This window comes from Clupea harengus, chromosome 6 (genome assembly GCF_900700415.2).
Source record: "Clupea harengus chromosome 6, Ch_v2.0.2, whole genome shotgun sequence".
Taxonomy (NCBI): domain Eukaryota; kingdom Metazoa; phylum Chordata; class Actinopteri; order Clupeiformes; family Clupeidae; genus Clupea; species Clupea harengus.
The window spans coordinates 19,444,793-19,466,595 of record NC_045157.1 but is presented as its reverse complement, the minus strand read 5'-3'; the positions used below and the strand labels follow the sequence as shown (position 1 = coordinate 19,466,595).

Below are 21,803 nucleotides of genomic sequence, written 5' to 3'. Positions count from 1 at the left end.
ACACCCCCAGAAACCACCCACACACACACACACACAGACACACACTTCCCTCTCACTCTCTCCGACACCCTCACTCCTCCCTCCTCTCTCTCCTACACCCCCCCTCCCCCTCCTCTCCCCTTCACCCAGCCCTATCAGTGCGAGGCAGTGGTCTGTGAAGAAATTCCCAATATCTAAATTTACACACTGTATCAATCTTGTTTAATAGACTGGAAAGCTTATTGCTGCGGCGCAGCGGCACAGGAGAGAGAGGGGGCAGCGGTGATAAATTGCGCCGGCGCTGCGACAGCCGCCCGTGATGTATAATGAAATATTTATGATTTATCCCGGCTAATAAACTGAAATGAAGTGCATGATGTATGGGAACAGATGGGCCCCTCTATTGACGCCAAGAGAGAGAGTGAGAGAGAGAGGGAGGGAGAGGGCACTGAAAAAGGGGCAGAGGGAAGAGGAGAGGAGAGGGGGAGGGAGGGAGGGAGAGAGAGAAGGGGACTGAGAGAAAGAGAGGGTGAAAGAGTGAGGGAGAGGAAAGGAGAACGCTGTGGGGAGGGTGGGAGATCAAGGGGAAAGGAGCAGGTTATCGATGGAGGAGGCAGAGAAAGAGAGCGAGAGAGAGAAAGAGAGAGAGGAAAGAAGGATAGCAGCCTGAAGATATGAGGAGGAAGAAAAAGGATAAGAATTGGAGAGGAGCATTTAGAAGTGAGATGAGAATGATTATAAGATCATGGCTTCATAAGGAAGGCTATTATTAGAGTGACGTGGATTCATTCTAAAGGGCCAAACTCGTGGGCCCAGTGCCAGATTAAAGCATGCCTGGGCATTAGTTTCGTTTTATAATGGCATAGTTGAGTCTATATAGAGTATGGGAGGGGGGGGGGGGACGTTTTTTCAAATGATGGTGATTTGATCTGGTTCTGGGTGTGAGTGTGGGATTGGAGTTGTGCTTATTAAATTCTGATTGATTTTGATGTGAGGAAGCAGAAGGAAAAGTAATTTGGGATACAAGTGCTTTCAAAAAAATTCAAATGTATGGAAAAAAATCTACACAAAATTATTTGAGATTTGGATTCATTCATAGTGTGAGTTTGAGATAGTAAATAAATTAACTAGAGAGAATGAGGAGAGTGTCTGTGTGTGTGTGTGTGTGTGTGTGTGTGTGTGTGTGTTCGTGTTCTGTCACGACCAGCACAGGTAGCAGGCAGAATGCTGACCTACACGAGGGCTGTCACCTGTCACAGGCTTCAGTCACCGGCTAGTCACGACCTGCCACCACCAGCCTGCCCGCTCGCTTAACCCCCCCACCCCACCACACCCCACCCCCACCCAGAGCAGCCCCACACCAGTCCCCACACCTCTCTCCACCTCTCCCCTCACCTCCCCTCTCACCACCTCCCCCCTGTTCCATCTGGCACCCTGCACTGTGTAATGACCTACAAAGGACTCCCAACACCTTTCTCTCTCATTCTCTCACACTCTCTCCCTCTGTTCATACCTGCTCACTCCTTCTCGGTGTACAACCAGTCTCTCTCTTCAGAGCTCCCTCTCTCTCTCCCTTTCTCTGTCTCTCTCCCTCTCTCTTTCTCTCTCTCTTTCCTCATTCATCTCCCCCCTCCCTCCTCCTAACCATCATCGTCCTGCCCAGCTGAGCCCTTGCACTCAATAAAACAGTCTTCTCACCTGCCTCCCTACTCCCCCTCTCTTTCTTTCTCCCTCCCTCTCTCTCTCGATCACTCCCTCTTTCTCTCGCTCTCTCACTGTCTGTTTTGCTCATATTCATTCTCTGTTCTTTTCTCTCCATCACACTAGCTCTTTTGCTCTCATTTTCTCTGTCTCTCTCTCTCCCTCTATTTCTCTCTCTATCTCTCTCTCCATCTCTCATTCTCACTCCATCTCTCTCTCTCTCTCTCTCTCTCTCTCTCTCTCTCTCTGTCCCTGAGTTGAGTTGGTGACCACTCCAGCGACACTGTCCTCCGAGTCCGTTCCACATCAAGTGACCAGTGACAGGAAAGAAATTGGTGTGACACGTGTTGGGGTCATTTTCACACTAGACTCTCTTTTAGTTTAAAGAAGTTTCTTGTTGTGTGTGTATGTGTGTGTATGTGTGTGTGTGTGTGTGTGTGTGTGTGTCTGTCTGTCTGTCTGTCTGTCTGTCTGTCTGTCTGTGTTGGTGTTTGTTTTGGCTGCAGCTATAGCAGCATATTTCTGTGTGTGTTAGTCCTCCCTGTCATACCTTTTTGTTTAAGCTCATAATGTCATAGCATGGATACTGCTTGTGTATATAAATGCCTGCCTGTTTGTGTGCGAGTCCTAGCATAGCAGACACACACGCCCAAACACACCTGATGTCTGCTGTGTACGTGTGTGTGTGGGGGAGGTAATTAAGGGAGCTCCAGCTGAGCAGCTTTCCGCTCTTTGCCCAGGAGATGGAGGCCGAGGAGGCTCGATACAGGCTATTATTAGCCACCCGGGGAGGGGGCTGGAGCTGGACGCATCTGTCCAGGGAGCTGGAGGGCCGGCTGGGCCCCCGGCTAAAAGCCCTGGACACGGACACTGACCTGCTGATTGAGCCCTCACCGTCCCTCAATCACACCAGAACTGTGCAGCGCAGCAATTCTTTCCCCTTCCCCCTCTTTTTCTCTCTCTCTCTCTTTCTCTCTCATGCTCATTCACTCTGTCACACACACACACACACACACACACACACACACGCACACGCACACGCACACACACACACACACACACACACACACACACAGAATCCCATTCACTGTGAGGTCTTTGCCTGGGGGGCGTTAGCGTTTCTATACCTCCATGTGTATACATGCCATCCATCATGACCACTGTGGCTTTGTGCAGAGAGCTGGGTGGCATGCAAATGACCCCATGCACATTAAAGGTCATCCAGTGTTGGACTCCACTGAAACCACCGTCTGTTGTGTAAAGCTTCTCATAGACGTTATCCCTGGGAATGCACACGTGCGTCGGTGTGATCGCGGACTCTTGGCCTTTGGCGCTTTGGTACCACGCTCCAACTCCGAGTCTTAGTCTAGCGGAGGTCTGAAAGAGTCGCGTGAAAGTGAAGTGGTCGTCATGGTCACCCTGGTCTCTCCTGCAGGTGACACGGCTGTGTTCAGGGATGGGGTGTACTGGATCATGGGCCGCACCTCTGTCGACATCATCAAGAGTGGTGGCTACAAGATCAGCGCCCTGGAGGTGGAGAGGCACCTGCTGGCCCACCCACACATAACAGGTATTTAGCAATTACGAAGAAAAGACAAGGTGAAATCTCTTGTGGCTGTTGAAGCCTCATTAGTTTGTTCAGACGTAGCCTCTCTCTCTACATGTCTGTTTCTCTCTCTCTCGTTCTCTCTCTCCTATATATGTGTATATGTATATCTGTCTATCTCTCTCTCTTTCTCTCCCTCCTATATATGTGTATATGTATATGTACAGTATATCTGTCTATCTCTCTCTTTCTCTCTCTCCTATATATGTGTATACTGTATGTATATGTGTATCTGTCTATCTCTCTCTTTCTCTCCCTCCTATATATGTGTGTATGTATATGTGTATATGTCTATCTCTCTCTGTTTTTCTCCCTCCTATATATGTGTATATGTATATGTATATCTGTCTATCTCTCTATATTTTTCTCTCTCCTATATATGTGTATGTGTATATGTGTATCTGTCTCTCCCTCAGATGTGGCTGTGATTGGGGTGAGGGACGCCACGTGGGGCCAGAAGGTGACTGCGGTGGTGCAGCTCCAGAGAGGGGCCAGTCTCAGTCTCCCAGAGCTCAAGGCCTGGGCCAGGTGAGACGCCAACACACACACACACACACCCTCACTGCACACACACACCCTCACTGCACACACACACACACACACACACACACACACACACACACACACACACACACACACACACACACCCTCACTGCACAGAACAATAGTCATAGATTCTTTAATAGAAAAACTAGGATCTTACCAAAAAAACATTTACTAGTGTTTTTCTCCTTTGGAGTGCACTCTTTCTGTGAGTGCATGTACTGCACTGGTTTGTGAATGTGGTTTAGTTCTTTAGTTCTAGCAGTTTAATTTAAATGCATGGTCACGGCCCTGCCCGGCTGCTCTTGTGTGTGCGTTTCCTGTGTCTTCTGCAGGGTTAGGGGTAGTTGGTGCAGGTGTCCTAAGTAACAGTAATGACTTCCTGGTTTGGAGCTTTAGAAAGCCTCTCCAAACTTGGTCACTTTTTGGATTTTCTTTTGCCTATACATGACATGGCACTATCCTGATTGCGTTACAGTTTTATTTTACAAAACCAATTATAACATGTAACAATTATACTGACTTTACAGTTACAAAGCTGTAGAAAATTACTCATTAGTTCTTTCGGAACGGAACAAAACGAGAGAAAAGTAAATTATTGACTGTAGATGCAGTCATTTTCTACAGTTTCTTTACAGTTACTGAGGTAAACAGACACAGGTCTATCTCTGTAGGGATCCTTTCCATGTTGTTCCATGTTGTCAAACACTTAACAACATAATGAGGCTGTCAGTGGTGAAAACAAGCGGTTTACTTTGACACAGATGCTTGCCCCATAGGATTACATTGTATAGCCATTTTGCGGTTGCCAGTTATAGTGTCCTAACTCAATACTGGACTGGTTTTGATCATTTTTAGTAATAATCTGGACCCAAAAGGATGGAAAAATAGGGCCCAGGTTAAAAAATACCCGAGTTCCCCATTAACCTCTGTGGTTTAGTTCATTCTCTTTAATGAATATAGTTTGATTATTCCAATCCCTGTGTGGCCTCCACTTCCATGTTGCCATGCCCTGAGCCAGGCATTTAGAACAGGCCAGGCTTACTCTAGAGGTTAGTTTTCATCTGTAAGTGGTGTGCAGGGATGAGCCTGGAGAGCTGGAGGTTCCATAGAGAGTTCATCGTCACCGATGGGAATACTTGAGAGATTTACTGGATTGAGTATGAGCTCCTCTGGTGGCTACATCAGTAGAGGTGTAAATATTCTCTGATCAAAGCAGGGAATAAATTACCTTCTTTTAGACGGACAGCAGCGTCTCCTGAAGAGGTTGTTCTCCAGAACACCTATGCCTCTCAAGTGGGACTCCAAATCTCATGTATGTAGTGGCAGGACTATGTACACATGTATGTATATTTGCTCATGTATGTAAAAGCAGGGCTATGTACACATGTATGTATATTTGCTTAAGGACATATTCCTGAATGTAAGCTTTGCATACATGTCACTATGTGACTGCGTGAATTTCAAGATTGCTTTTTTTTTTTTTTTTTATCCCCTGAGTGAACGCGAGACAAAAAAAGAGAGAGAGAGAGGAGAATGGAGGGCAGGGTTAGGATTGTGACTTAGGGGCACTTTCTTGGCCGCTGTATTTATTTTCTTCTTCCTTGCCCTTTTTTCTTCCCTTTTTATTTATTTAAAAAAAAAATTAAATGTCACTTGTGTTTGTTTTGCCCTAGAAGTGACTACTGTCAGGAGACACATGTCCCCTTTCAGTGCACTGGCTCAGGGCACTTTTGTCTCTCTCTCTCTCTCTCTCTCCTCTTTTTCCTCCTCGTCTTACTCTGTCTTTCCCTCCTCGACCTCCCTCCCTCGCCCTCAATAGCTGTCCATCTGCTTTTGTGTATGTGTTAGGGTGTGTGTGTGTGTGTGTGTGTGTATATATATATGAACAGGAGTATGTGTCATAAACTAACTATTTCATTATACTTGTACATTATACTTGTGTGAATATTAGTTTCACTACTTGAGTGTGCTGCATTTATTTGCGTATATGTGTGAGTAGGGGGTGGGGGGTATGTGTCTGTGTGTGTGTCAGTGTGTGTGTGTGTATATATCACCAGTCCATATGGTGTGTGGGTGCCTGGCATCACTGCTGTGCTGCGTTGTATGGTGGAGAATGAGCGTCTATGTCACTGACCTGCCCCCCTCCCCTGCCCCCCTCCCCAGAAGAACAGGGTGAAGGGGAAGCAGAGAGAGAGTGAGAGAGAGAGAGAGGTGGTGGAGATGCTCACTGCTCAGTGCCCTGGCTGCTATTGTCACTGTGCATCTGTGTCACTGTGTGTGTGTGTGTGTGTGTGTGTGTCACTGGGGGGAAGAGATGCTGGAATCATGGATGCACACTCACACATTGACTGCCAGCATGTTGCCAGGCGAGAAAAAAAGACCTTGTTGCATTACTTACCTTAAGTCCTTACTCCGCATTGGTAGAAGGGTGCAACAATACATGTCATACATACACATGCACACTCACACAAATGTACAGAAACGTGTAGAAATCAGGGTTTAGCTTACATTAACATGCGTCTGGTGTCTGTATTATGCTACTACTGAAAAAATACATGATTTTGTGTGTGTGTGTGTGTGTGTGTGTTGAGGGGGTAAGAGGTGTGAGCGTTTAAAAAGAGATATATCTGGCTGCCAGGGACTCCATAGAAGAAGCAGCGTCTAACCTCAGACACCATAAATATATGAAATTAAAAGAGAGGGGAGAACTCCTCCAGGCCTCCCATCCTCAGCAGAACAATTACGCCTTGAAAACAGAGAGCATTTAATTAAGACGGCCCTCTGTGACTGCCTTCTTTGTTTGTTTCTGTGTAGTTGTGTGGTGTTTGTGGGGCTCTTTTTTCACGCCGATTCCATTGTTTACTGAATTAATGGAATTGGAGATGCCTTGGAGCAGTCTCTCAGATAACTGCTGAGAGTGTTTGAGGACTGGGTGCGCTGCCACACTAAATTAGTCAGAGCGTCTCGGAATTATCACAGCCCTTTTGTGTGTGTGTGTGTGTGTGTGTGTGTGTGTGTGTGTGTGTATGTGTGTGTGTGTGTGTGTGTGTGTGTGTGTGTTTACCTGTGAGTTTTATTTGCGTGTGTATGTTGGCTGTATTCACTAGATTTATGTTGGCACAGAGAAATGTGTTGCCACTCAGTCCAATGCCATTGTGATGATAATTGCATAGCATTCCATTAAATGAAAACACAAGTGCAGTCCCATACCCACGGAACATGCCCATGTTGGTGGTGGCCTCTACTGATGTTTATTTGTTTGTTTTGGCGTGTGTTTGTTTAGAGAGCACATGGTGCCGTACACCATCCCCACCGGCCTGGTGGTGGTGGAGGAGATACCCCGCAACCAGATGGGCAAGGTCAACAAGAAGGACCTGCTCAAGCAGTTCTCCTCCAGCCAAGGCTGACCCTGCTGCCAGCACCACCCCACCCCATCCCACCCCACCGCCCACTCTCCAGCCAGACAGAGATGGAGGGAGAAGGGGAGAGAGAGAGAGAGAAAAAGAGAAAAGGGCAGACCTGTCTGGTCTTGCTCTGAGGACAACTGTGCGTGCCAGCACATGACACTGTGTCATCTTGTGAAGGTTGACGTGTTTCAGCACACTGCTGCTGGCCAAAGGGAGAGCCTTGGGGTGATTGGGAGACTTGCCCTCTGTGTAGGCAGTGGATCGAGTCTGGTCACTGGTCAGTGCCATTGAGAAGACATTCACACCACCAGTCCTGGTTAATTTTTGTGTTTGTTTGTTTTATGATGTGGAGCTTTTGGATATTTAGGTACTCTCACTGAAATAAATGGAAGTACTCAGACCATTTTTCAAAAAGGATGACCATGCCATCATTAATAAACATCTAAAATGATTGTGAATGAAAGCAGTATTAAATTGATGCTCCAAGGTGATACTATTGATAGGTACTATGCTGTGAGCTTTGAAAGAAAATGCTGTGAATGTATTTATAGGTGCATGTCTGGAAATATTATATCAAAGATGTAATTGTGGTCTGTAGAAGCTGTAAAAATTTAAAAATAAACACTATTAATTTCGTAAATCAGCATGATTCTGCACTAATTTTGATATTCAAAATAACACATTTTTAATTCATAATAAAAAAAAAACTTGGGAAAAGTTTATTAGACAAGACATTCACACTGAACGTGCGAACTGTGTGTGTGTGCGAGTGTGTGTGGGTGTGTGTGTGTGTGTGTGTGTCTGTGTGTGTGTGTGTGTGTGTGTGTGTGTGTGTGTGTGTGTGTGTGTGTGTGTGTGTGTGCTAGAGATCGAGTCTCCAGCTGTGTGTACACAGGTGTGATAGCAGGCCCAGAGGCAGTGTGGAGAGAGGAAAGGGGGATGATGGAAGCACAGATGGGCTGCTATTCTCTCCTCTCTCATTTCCTCTTCTCTCTCTCTCTCTCCCTCTCTCTCTCTCTCACACACTCATATGGTTCCCATAACCACACCTTACACTGACACACACGTGCACAATTTCATGTTCACTTTCTCACCAGAGGCTCCATCAGATCACTGGTGGATATGGGAATAAGCGGGCTAACTCGGCGATGCATAATCTCATCTAGAACCACCCCCACCCTCCACCTTCATGCGTGACCCATCTGACACAGGGGCGCCTCAGGACGTTAGATCAGGTGTTCTCTAGGGTGGGGTTGGGCTTGTAGGGTTTTTTTTTGTAGTCCTGCGGCCACTTGACGCTCTCAGTGTTCTGTTCATGCCGTCTACGGTACATTAGACTTGCAGTGAATGACGTGATGTCACTGTGAGTCTCAGAACATACGTCTGTGTTTTTGACTGTTCGGAGGGACTTGGAATTACAATTTGAACTCATATTTTTATTGTGTTAAGAATGCACTGGATGACTTGATTAGAAGAGCAGGCTCATGTCTGTCAACTCTCTTATAGCATTAGTTCGGATTTTCTCACAGACTGTATTGGTGTATGTATGTTTAAGTGATTAAAGTATCTGCTAAATATATTAAACCTACCTTTAAATCTACCTTTCCTCTTCTTGAAGTGTAGCCAATGGTAATGCTTTCACCCTAGAAATGAGTAGCATTGAGAATTTGACACCTGCCGTGTGCCATTAGAGGGGAAATGGTTATGATGTTTGTGGCATTATTTTATCCTTAATACATCTGAAATTAAACAATTATGTCCAGTGGAAATATATATTTTCAGGTTTATGTGTGTGTGTGTGTGTGTTCATGTTCAGTGGGAATCGAACTTATGGTTTTGGCATCACTATCCTACCAGCAGTACTACAGGAATGCATGTGAAACAGTGGAAATGTACTGGAGAAAGATGTATGTGTGTGTTAGAGAGAAAGTGTGGATATATTTGTGTGTGTGTGTGTGTGTGTGTGTGTGTGTGTGTGTGTGTTAGCGTGTGTGTGTATGGTGGGGAGTCAGGGCTGGAAAGGGCAGCAGCCCCAGAGAGAAGGAGCTGCAGGGCCAAGTGGAGGGGGTATGAGGGGCAGGACAGCAGGGAGCCAAACACTACAGAGAGAGAGGACCCAGAACTCAACACACACATATACAATCAGCCTGGCTGTCAACATGTGTAAGAGCTCTTAGGTTGTGTGTGTGTGTGTGTGTGTGTGTGTGTGTGTGTGTGTGTGTGTGTTTTAAGTACATAAAATGTCCATGTGTGTAATTTTACAATGTGGACAATTTAGTTCCAGGCTAATTCAAATTATTGTTTTAGAATTGTAGTTGTTGTAACTCTGTCTCTCTCTTTCCCTCCCTCTCTCTCTCCTTCTCCCTCTCCCCCCTTCCCTCTCTCCCTCCCTCCTACTGTGTGTGTGTGTGTGTGTGTGTTTGTGAGGAGCTGTTTGAATATGTTTACTAGCGCATTTCTACGTGTTGTGTGTGACTTTGGGGAGTTCTCTGGTATAAATGAGCTTACAGCACGGAGCAGATCCCCCTGCAATAAATCACCACAATTACTCTCTCTGCCAGCCCAGGCTGGTGGCACGGCCAGGCAGCCAGCCAGCCCAACCGCCCCAGCCTCAGCCCCCGACCCCACCGGGGAGCAGCAGCAGCAGCCGTCCCCTGGGTACCTCTGCCCACCCGCCCGCCCGCCTGCCGCTGCCCCACTCTGGAACAGCGCCAGCCAGAGCAGAGAACCAGAGAAATGAAGCAGTGTTAAAAAAAAAGGAGAAGTGAGAGCTACAGAGGGAGGGGAGAGGTGGGGGTGAGTTGGGGTGGAGTGGGGGGAGGGCGAGGGTGCTTGAAGATGCTGAGATGAAATAAAGAAAAGGAGTAAGCAGAGGCAGTCATGTGAAAGAGAGAAAAAGGGAGGAAGAGAGAGAGGGAGGGAGGGAGGGAGATGGAGCGAGCGGTCACCAGAGGCCTGATTAAGAAAGCAGGGCCGATCGATCTCGGCGCTGGCAGGGCAGGATGGATGTGCCGGGAGGGTTGGAGTGGCACAGCGGCAGACACGGCTCAGGGTTGGGGCCGGGGGGAGGATGGGGAGCGGAGGAGCGCTGCAGAGGTGGAGAGTGGGCGGACGGACGGACTATGGCAGGAGAAGGAGAGAGAGGGGGGAGAGAGAAAGGGTGTTTGACGATGTGATGCCACAGCCAGTTGTGTTTGTAAATGAAGGCAGGGGGTGTCTTTGGATGAAGGATGGTTTGGTGCTCCTGTCAGACACAAACACACACACACACACACACACACACACACACACACACACACACACACACACACACGCATGCATGGAGCATCCATCCCCTCCCTAGTACGGATGCCCACTGGAGCGTGGAAGAGATGCCTGTCTGCATTTGGTGGCTTATTGGCCCCCAGGGGCCACAAAGGGCCACCAGAGAGAGACAGTGGGAGAGGAGAGGGGGTTAAGGCTTTTTGTATTGGACAAGAGCCATCACTGTGCATTTAAGAGGTTACAGTGTCACCTCTCCCCTTTCATACAACTCTCCATCTCCATCTCTCACTCTGATGTCCATTCGAACAAAGAAATGCTCTAGATCCTTAAGGAATCTCTGATCATAGTGAGCTTAATAATTGAAGCGTTTCCTTGCCTTTAAACACAGCACCCCACTGTTCTTTATTGATGACTGGTTCATTAAACACATGTCCGAGAGTCTTGTGTTTCAGCTCCATGTTTCTGTGCTCAAGGTGGTGTTCTTTTTTTAATTTTTTTTTATCTTTCCTGCTATCCTTTCTTCTCCCCTTCATCTCTCTTTCCTTTTTTCCCTTTTTTTTCTTTGGCTAGTATCACACAGCACACAAAAGCAATCGGCATAAATGATTCAGTAAAGATGACTGATGCTGGTGCTCTGTGTTGGCAAACACGTTCATCTTTTTTTTCTTCTTCCCCTTCTGCTTCTCTAAGGAAGACACTAAAACACGATGTGAAAACAGCCAGAGACGCAGGAATGTATTCGGGGTTCAGAGGATTAAAAGCACCACCTTCAAACGTAAACAAATAAATATGCAAGCGGTGCAGATGTAACCGTGCACTGCTCACACGTCTGGAGGCAGTTACACTCAATCTACCAACGCGTGCTCTGAAGCCTGCTAGGCTCTTGTTTTAATGTGACAGTCCTCATAAATTGAAGCACTGACTGAGGCATTCACCAGATGACAAGCTTCACATTGTTGTCAAGCCAAAGGCCATTCGCTAAAAAACCCCACCACCCTCTGGTTGTGCTAGCTGGAGCCCTAGCTGCTGTTCTGACTGCTGTGCTGTGGCCCCGCTATGCTGCTGATATCTTTAGGGTATGCCCATGATCTAAACGCTGCCTTTGTTTTTCGCACAGAGAGGGGACATGGATCACTCCAGTCTTGGGTGTGATGGATTCCAACACGTCTGATGTCCGTGCTATGACTCAAGACCGTGGATGTTACTGGTCGAAGTATATCATTCATCTTCACTTATCCATCTTCACCCCCCCCCCCCCCCCTGTGTTCACTCATGGTGATTCTTCAGTTTAATGTCCACTTATTCATTCGATTGTTAATTGATGTCTCCAGTGGCGTTGTTAGGTCTCGGGCTATAGCCCCGAGCGCTTTAAGCCTAGCCCTGGGTATTATTGCCTTGAAAAACCAAGATGTTCCTGACAAAACAACAGACAGACTGTGTAACAGAGTGGAACGTGGCTTGGAGCGTCCAAAGGAGGGGGCGGGAGGGGGGGAGGTGATCAAGCACACAAAACACATAAAGTTGGAGGACACGCACACCCAGAGGAAAAACTGTTTTTAAAAAAAGCAACCTAGCCTTCTCAAGGTAAATAATTGAGCGTGGGTATGTTGTCTACACTGGGTATGTATCGAATTATGTTCAAGAAAAACGTTGACTGACATTACTATATATCAACCCAAGCTAGATAGCCCTTATACCATTAATTAGCCCACGGTGAACTGGAAACCAAGTCTGTCAAGTGATGGTTTCTCTCTCTCTCTCTTTCTCTCTCTCTCTCACTCTCTCTTTCTCTCTCTCTCTCTCTCTCTGTCTCTGTCTCTCTCTCTTTATCTCAGTTCAAGTAAGTTCATATAGACTTGCTTTATTGACATAACCATAAGAAACAGCATTGCTAAAGCAAACTTGTGGAGCAAAACACAGACTAACGCTATATAGGGATAAAAAGGGAAACAAAATTGTGTTATCTTTTGTCACGCATGTAATATCCAGGTAGATATACACCCGCCCCAATCTACCAATGCCAATCTCCCTTTTAAAAAAAGTAAAGACCAGCCTCTGGCAAACTTGACTTAGCCCCTGATCTTTTCAGTAGCTAGAAACACCCCTGCATGTCTCTCTACTTAAAAAGGTTTCTGTGCACTAAGGCCTTGTTGGGTAAAAGGTCTCATCCAATGTCCACACATCCACTCCTGATCATAACATTAAGCTCCAACTCTAACTCCAAAAAAGCACAGTTGGGAACACACTGAACCCTTGAGATTGCTCATCAATGCGATAGAGAAGTCCTATGTGAATTTTAAAGTGTGTATTTAGATAGAAATGATTATATTACCATTGGGTAATGTGTTGCTGTGTGTGCGTGTGCGTGTGTGGGGGTGTGCTGCTAAGTGGGAAGGCATAGGGAGGGAGGTATGAGCAGCCATGTCCACAGTTATTACTCAGCCTCCACTGCTGTCTGGGCGCTCCCAAAGAACACTGATCTTCCCTCAGCACTGTCTGAGAATGAATGTGGGTAGACCTCAGCATGCCTCAGTGGATTTAAACAGAAAAATGTAGACTTGCTTCATGTATTTTTATGATGTAGATGTATAGCAGTTGCTAGTGGAAATATATGTATTAATACATAGTATGTGCTTTAAGTTCTTGTGGGTAGAAATGGGAATGTGTGTGTGTGTGTGTGTGTGTGTGTGTGTGTGTGTGTGTGTGTGTGTGTGTGTGTGTGTGTGTGTGTGTGTGTGTGTGTGTGTGTGTGTGGTCAAATTTTCACCTTTTATGTGTGTGTGTGTGTGTGTGTGTGTGTGTGTGTGTGTGTGTGTGTGTGTGTGTGTGTGTGGTCAAATTTTCACCTTTTATACTGGGGGTCGCTCACACAGCTATCCTCACATTCTCCCTTTAATGGACTGAATCGTCTGCTTAAAACTTTTCTTTGAGTCAAGTGAATCAATATGAAATTATCATAGCCCAGTACTCATAACTTGGTACACTCAACAATAGGCAAAGACAAGGTCACGAGAGAATAAATAGCAGGCAGACTAGCTAATGATCTATCATCCCGGACAAGCGCTGGCACCCCAGAGCTGGGCGCCTGACAAGATCATTAATAAAAGCTACTGGGAGTGTGATCGATCGGCCTGATGGATGATCACAGCCACAAATACTATAAAGCACCTGCTTGTCACTCCGAGAGAGGAGTGGGCCAGACACCCCCCCTACACACACACACACACACACACATAGACATACACGCTCAAAAACACTACACACACACACACACACACACATGGCCGTCTCTTCTGACTGATGTTCAGAATGATAAAGCAGGGCCGTATACTGAAGGAACTGGCACACTGAACTGGCAGATGTCTCTTGGTGTTTCAAGGATGCAACTCTTCTGATTGCTGCTTCTTCCATGTTTTACATTCTTTTGACAGAGCGTGTGTGCATGTGCGTGTGTGTGTTCGACTGTGTGTGCCTGTCACACGAGACACTGATGAGTAGATAACCGAGCTGGAATCTTTAGAAGGATCTGAAGACCAATGCACTCTTGCTGCCACAATGAGAAGTATTCATTATTGACCTGTTCACTTGCTTTCCCCAACACAGCATTGGTAATATTTCTCTCTCTCTCTCACTCCGCCACTCCGCCTTTATTCAGCACTCCCCCCTCACTTTCTATCTATTTTTTAAGAGAGCAGGGAGGGTTGGCTGCGAAGTGAGAGAGATGCTCTACTGTAGTGCCTCCTTGCTTGGGTGCTTGTGTATCAATATCTGGGTATTGATCACGCCCGGGCTCCCATCCATCCAGTTATGGATTGATTTTCTGTGCGGCCCTCTATATGTGTGCGGTGATGGATGAGGGACGTGACGTTTGGTGTGGGGGGGGGGTGTAGTATGAGGGGAGGTTATAAGGGGTCAAATCCTGTTACTGTAGCAAACCCCACGTAAAACAGCTGGGGTTCAGGTGAGGTTCTATGTCAGCTGTCCCAATCAGGCTGTGGGGTTAACCAGTTCAGCTGGCCCAGATTGGTGCCTGCTGCTGGGACCTTGATCTTGACACGCACTTGAGGTCCCAAAGGACCTTCCCATTATCATGCATGTGGTTTGCTTACAGATCTAGATGGAAAGGGGCCTTGCAGGAGCTGTCCTTTATGTGCCTGGTCTTAAATCAATGGAGGGTGTGAGGTCCAGGATCGACACAATCCTTCAACTGTGTGTGTGTGTGTGTACAGTAATTCCACTTCTGACATTTAAACAAGAGCTGCTGTATTTCTCTCCAGCCAGACACCCAGCTCAACAGTCAGCCGGGAGCACAGCCACTCCTCACCAACACACTGGAGTTCCATTTTGAAAAGGAGGCAGAGGACGGGAAAATGAGAGATGAGAAAGCGTGAGTGAGAGGAGGTTGGAGAGGTGGTGGTGGTGGGGGGGGAATCAATAAGCGGTAGAATGCATTCTAATGCGTCGTTAATGGGCAAGGGTATTAATTATTCAGCGGCGGCCATTTTAGCTGCTCATTTAAGTGGGGAGGCATAGGGAGGGAGGACTGGGCAGCCATGTCCACAGTTATTACTCAGCCTCCACTGCTGTCTGGGCGCTCCCAAAGAACACTGATCTTCCCTCAGCACTGTCTGAGAATGAATGTGGGTAGACCTCAGCATGTCTCAGTGGATTTAAACAGAAAAAATTTAGACTTGCTTCATGTATTTTTATGATGTAAATGTATAGCAGTTGCTAGTGTAAATACAAGGATGAATACATATGTGCTTTAAGTTCTTGTGGGTAGCGGTGAGAATAGGTAGACACGGCTGAGTTTATCGTGGGTGTAAGAGAGAGTCTATAAACATTTGAATGCTTGAGGTTTACTGTAGTCTCTGTATTTTACTGTATGACAGTGTCTGTACAAACCCAAATCATCATTTGAATATTATGTGGGTAAATCACACCTGCATGTCTATGTCCATGACCATGTCTGTCTGTTATTCTCCTCTCTGTCTGAGAGGGTGTCACACTGGCTGCACCACTGGTCTATGGTGCGTGTGTGTGTGTGTGTTTATGTTTATGTGTGTGTGTGTGTGTGTGTGTGATGATTGTGGAAGTGTCTCTATGAGTGCTCACCTCCATCATATCCTGATGCAAATCGGTGAGTCTTTCAGGAGCCTGGATGGCGCAGTGCATGTTTAATGCAGGGGAATGTGCTGCATGTCACCGGCGAGAGTGGGAATTAAAATTCCTCTTTGGCCCCAAAGTCGACCCGCGGAAGCAGTGCGTTTTGTCAGCGCCGCGAGCGTGACGGGATTGCTAATGACACTGCAGCACGCCCACCGGCCACAAATGGCTCCCACTTGATTTATTTCTCTCCTCTTTTTTCCCCAGCCCCCCCCCATCTTCTCCTTTCTCCCACTCCTCCTCCTCCTCCTCCTTCTGTCCCCCACCTCGCCGCTGCCATTCATGTGTGAAGTGAAATACACACACACACACACACACACACACACACACACACACACACAGACACACGCACAGACACACACACAGACACACACACACACAGACACACGCACACACACAGACACACACACAGACACACACACACACACACACAGACACAGACACACACACACACACACACACACACGCACACACACACACCCACACACACACACACACACAAACACACTCACCAGTACGCATGCAGTCAGACACATACACACTCACAGACACATACACACACAGATACACACGCATAGTAGATATATACACACAGACACACACACACACACACACACACACACACACACACGTATACATACACACATGCATACAGGTATATGTACACACGTGCAAAAATACTTGCAAAAGACACTTACATATACGCACACACACACACACACCACACACACACACACACACACACACACACTTACATACACACACACACACACACACACACCGCACACACACACACACACACACACACACACACATAGATCCTCTCTCATTTATTTCAAAATCATGCCAGTGGCAGGGACCATCTGTCCGTTGGTGCCCCTGCCACGTGGCGTTAAATTCAGGCCGGGCGCCTCAGTCCACTGGCCTGCTCTGAGGCTGGGTGTGTGGGGCCTGTGGCCCCCGTGGGCTGCACGCGAGAGGGCATCTCAAGGGTGGAGGGTGGAGGGTTGGTGGGGGCAGTGTGAGTGAAGACAGGGCCCCTCTAGGCTCATCCGGCCCCGGTGCCGCCTAATCTGTGCCCATGTGATTGTCTCCTTTGACTGAGGGGGGAACACAAGGATCAAGTACATCCAAGGTCTTTTTCTAGTCGTCGTGGTGCTGGTGTGTATTTATGTATAGTGTATGTATGGGCTATGTGTGTGTGTGTGTATTTGAGTGTGTGTCTGTGTGTATGTGCAGTATGTGCAGTGTGTGTGTGTGTGTGTGTGTGTGTGTGTGTGTGTGTGTGCGTGTGTGCGCATGCCTGTGTGAGAGCTCTGTTTACTTGGCTGTGTGTTCCCTGCTCGCAGGTCTCCAGCACACCGTGACAGGCCATCCCAGGAGCTGGTTGCAGAGGCTGCCTGGCCATCCGTTTTAATCTTGTGCCGTTTGGACTGTTTAAATTGTTTCAGTCTGGTTAAGTTGCCTATTTATTCCCCGGAACAGAAGCGGCTGGGGCCCGCACCGTTTGGGGCTGCTGATAGCAGCACTGTATGTGTGTGCATGTGGCCAGATAAGAGAAGGAGAGAATACTAGTTAATCAGAGCCAGTGGAGGAGAGGCAAGGGAGAGGGGAGAGGGGAGAAGGGGGAGGGGGGTCAGGAGAAGGGCAGGTGTTGTGAGGACGTTTGGATTTCACTTTCCTGAACTCCATCTCTTTCTCTAAACTTTTAGTCTTCTTCCCCTTTTCTTTCAATTTCTTTCTACTTCCTCTCACTTTCTCTCTCTCTCTCTCTCGCTCTCTCGCTCTCTCTCCCTCTTTCCCCCTCTTTACCTCTCTCTTTCCCTCTCTCTCCCACTCTCCGTTTAGACCTTTCCGTTCTGCACAGGCGTGAAGTGGATGAGATATTTATCATCTTTATGACTGGAAGTTTGAGGGGCCTCCCTGTGCAGACACCCTGCTCTGGCTGACGAATGGCCCAGTCGGTGATGTGAAGCCACCTCGGGTGGTGGTGCTACTGCTGCTGGGAGGGGGGGTGGTGGGGGGGGTGGGGGCGGGACTCGACAGCTATTTAGCGGCTGAACAAGACACATCACCTCCCTTTTTATCATCCTCCCAAAAAACTGCAGAGAGGGAGAAAGTTAGGGGGGGGGGGGGGGACAAGTGGAGGAGGAGAAAACAGAACATTTCAACCAGGGGAGCCCCATAGAGTGTGCCTGAAAACTACAAATAGACCCCAGAGAAATATAGAGTTCCTCAATATCCACACATATATGTGAGAAGTGAGCCATGTGAGTTTAGTCCTCTGTCGGAAAACCTGGACCTGCTTTTTGATCATTATCCTATGTCAGCAAACACAAGACGAACTCACACAAATACATAAACACATACAAATACACACACAGATTACAAAGGCACAAACTTACATTTGCACTCAAGCGCACACACACACACACACACACACACACACACACACACACACACACACACACACACACACACACACATTTCGTTGTTTTGACAATAAAGGCTTTTCCATTTCTATTCTATTCTACACACCCACACACACACATGCAGACACACACACACGCACTCACACACACTGTCAGAGAGAAAGTGCCTTGGGCTGAGGCTGGCCAGTTTGTCAAGGTCGTCACTGGGGTCCCTTCAGGCCAGTGTGCATGATTTGTTTTGGTTACTTTTGTTTTTACTGGGTTTACTGATTTAAATTTTTTTTGCATCGTCTATGTATATCCTCAGATATCAGCTGCCAGTTATTTTTCAGATCAAAGTTTTTGCTTGTTGTTGTGTTGGAATATAAATTTCCCTCTTTATATACCTGCTTACAGTAATGCCAAAAAATGGATCTGTTTCCTCACGTGTGTCTGTGTGAGTCTATTTAGGGGTGTGTGTGTGTGTGTGTGTGTGTGTGTGTGTGTGTTTGGCAGACAGAAGCTATTTCTTCAAAGCCAAAAACGCGTACACACAGTAATCACGACTTGACTGCTAATCACCACACGCAACAGCCTCCTCTCTCTCTTTTCACACTGTCGTTTAACAGCCCCGTAAATGAGTGACCTCCAGTGGTGCGTCGTAAGCATCATAACCCCCCACGCGTGTCTTTGTGTTTACACATGCCAGGTCACTGATGCCTGCTAACTGAGACGTGCCCTTTGCCCGTGGCCAGGGCAGCTGTCTTGCGGGTCCTGCTCAGGGTGTGTGCCCACATCAGTGGACCTGTCTCATGCGGTGACGGTCTCCCTGTCCTGGTTTTACAGATGACCCTAGTCAGAATAAAAAAGGGTCTAAAATGAATGTGTTTGTGTTTTGGTTTCCGTGCGTAAAAAGCATTGGCGATTGTAATATGTGACACAGCGTGTGAAGTCTTTTTTGATGGTTTCAGTGGACAGAAACTGCAAAGAGAAAATGGAGGAAAATAAAACAACTCTCATTCCAATGAGGGTGAGAGGGAATTTGTTATTGAGGCAAATGGAGATGGATCAAGAGCAAGATAGAGAGAGAGAGAGCGAGAGAGAGTGAGATAGAGATCGATGTGAGAAAACTCTGATCTGAAGCCAACTCGATGGCCTCACAGAAAATGAGAGTGAGACAAAGAGGGAGAGAGAGTGTGAGAGAGAAAGAGAGAGGGGGAGAGAGAGAAAGAGAAAGAGAGAGGGTTAAAGAGCAGGCAAGCCACACGGCAGCAGCAGCAGCAGACGAGTGCGGTAGCGACAGGAAAAAGACGGAGGCTGCCCACATCCTCGCGTCTCCTCCGGCTGCTCACGAGCATATGTGGGCTGACAAGCTCTGACATTGCAGCCTGCGCTAACACTCTGTCTGCCTGGTGCAGCAGAGAGAAGGGGAAGGGTGGGGGAGGAGGAGGAGGAGGGGTGAAGAGAGGAGATGGGGAGGAGAGGAGAGAGTAGGAAAAGCAAGGAGAGAAGTCAAGGAAACAAGAAGAGAGGAGACTGGAGGAGAGGAGATAAGATGAGAAAGGATACAAGATGAGAGACGAGGAATATGGGGGGAGAGAGAACAGAAGGGATGGGTGTGTGGAAGGACAGAAGAAGAAAAGACAGGAAAAGGGGGGAGATAAGAAAAGACAAAAAAGAGAGTGAGTGGTGGAGACAATGGACAAGGGAGGAGAGGAGAGTGAAGGTGGGAGATAGTGGGACTTGGGGGACAAGGTATGAAATATGAAACATGGGACAAGAGCCACAAAAGAGGGAGAAGAGGAGAGATGAACAAGGGGCACAGAGGGGATAGGGGGTTCTGTGTTGGGGGATGAGGGATGGGGGCGGGGGGGGGGGGGGGGGGCAGTCAGGGCATGAAGGGGGGTTCAGTCAGTCACTGACATCCTGCACACTGACAGCTGATGGAGGAAATGAGGCTCAAGCTCCTTGTCGGGCAACTGTCAACAAGAACAACAAAAACACAAAGGACTGGCTGCCCACTGACCCTTCCTATTCTCTGCCTGTCTGCTATGAGAGGACACACACTGATACACACACATGCTCTTCACTCATTCCAAACCTCAGGCCCCCTCTTGTATGAAATCACCTACCCATCACTGTACCAGAAGCCATGCAATGTAGGGCACAGCTCTGTGCTCAGCTCTGTTGGTTTGTTTGCCTGTGTGTATCTTTGGCAGAGAGGTGTTGTGAGGTTACATACTGTGTGTGTGTGTGTGTGTGTGTGTGTGTGTGTGTGTGTGTGTGTGTGTGTGTGTGTGTGTGTTTGCCTGTCAGAGCATGACTTTTTCTGTGTCTGTCTGAAAAGGCTGTGCGTATGTGTGTGTTTCTGGGTGTTTGTGTGCGTGTGCGTGTGCGTGTGCGTGTGCGTGTGCGTGTGCGTGTGTGTGTGTGTGTGTGTGTGTGTATGTGTGTGTGTGTGCGTGTGTGTGTGTGTGTTTGGGTGCCTGCATGCTCGGAGGCTGCAGGCTGACATTTCCCTGGCTGTCAGGCGGTGCTGATGGTGCTTCGGTGCAGTGAGGGAGACGTCCGCTCGGGGACTCTGTGTCATCGATTGCACTCGCAGACAGAGCCCCATTATCCCGGCCCCACCTTTCAAACCAGCAGTCAACAGAAACGCTCCATGTGTGTCATGCATGCCCACACTAATTGGCAAATAACCCCCAACACACACACACACACACACACACACACACACACACACTTTCTCTGTCTCTTTACCTCCCTTCAATTCCTGCTTTACACTCCTTTCCTAACCACACTCACAGTCTTTCACTTTTGAGCATTTCATCATGCAATTTCACCCCTTCATTCCATTTTCTTACAATGGCTTCATTAGGCGCAACACATTCTGGTTTGGTTTTACAACTTAATCCTGTCCGAGCCTGAGTCATCCTGTCCAGATGGAGAAGGGGTCTGTCAGCAGATGTGTGTGTGTGTGTTTTTGTGTGTGTGTGTGTATTAGTAATGTAGTTGACCGTCTGTGTATATATTAGTAGTGTTTTTGACCGTTTGTGTGTGTGTGTGTGTGTATTAGTAATGTATTTGTGCGTGTGTGCGTGCGTGCGTGTGTGTGTGCGTGTGTGTGTGTGTGTGTGTGTGTGTGTGTGTGTGTGTGAGTGTGTGAGTGTGTGTGTCTGTGGTCTGGTCCCTGGGCTTGTTCTGCTCCTGTGCTGCTGGGCTGGTGTGGAGCTGGGGCTCTGGGAGCTCATTAAGGACAGGGGGAGAGAAGCGGAGCTTGTGTCGGAACATGGGCTTAACTCTTTAGAGGGGTTAAACCGCCGAGCGCAGGCAAGCCACTCTCTCTGTGGGTTCTTTTGTGTTGTTTGTTTGGTGCTTGGTGCTGAGGGACTCTCTCTTTCTCTCTCAGTGTGTGTGTGTGTGTGTGTGTGTGTGTGTGTGTGTGTGTGTGTGTGTGTGTGTGCAAGTGTTCAGAGTGACTGATCAGCACTCTGAGCATACTTGTAGCCCCCTGGCAAAATCTTGTGTGCCTATAAATATGAGCTTAAATGGGAGATGGGATATGTATATACAGTATGTATGCATGTTTAGGAGACACTTTGATTATGTAACATTTAATGTATATATATAATATTATTATTATTATTATCAATATATAATATATATGCTTAACATAGCAAAATAATGTCAATGTCCCTTTCCAAATGCATTTAAAGTAAACAC

At 47.4% G+C, this 21,803-nt stretch overlaps 1 protein-coding gene across 3 annotated transcripts in view; it reads left to right on the top strand.

Annotated features, from left to right (window-relative positions):
* Positions 1 to 7,879, top strand: part of acsf3 (acyl-CoA synthetase family member 3) — a 40,102-nt gene extending 32,223 nt beyond the window's left edge. For all 3 annotated transcript variants that reach the window (XM_012819228.2, XM_031569284.2, XM_031569285.2), the window contains exons 8-10: positions 3,116 to 3,250; positions 3,703 to 3,814; positions 7,116 to 7,879. In XM_012819228.2, the coding sequence (XP_012674682.2) occupies positions 3,116 to 3,250; positions 3,703 to 3,814; positions 7,116 to 7,239 (371 nt within the window). In that variant the 3' untranslated portion in view covers positions 7,240 to 7,879. The remainder of the gene's footprint in view (positions 1 to 3,115; positions 3,251 to 3,702; positions 3,815 to 7,115) is intronic.
* Positions 7,880 to 21,803: the final 13,924 nt, after the last annotated feature.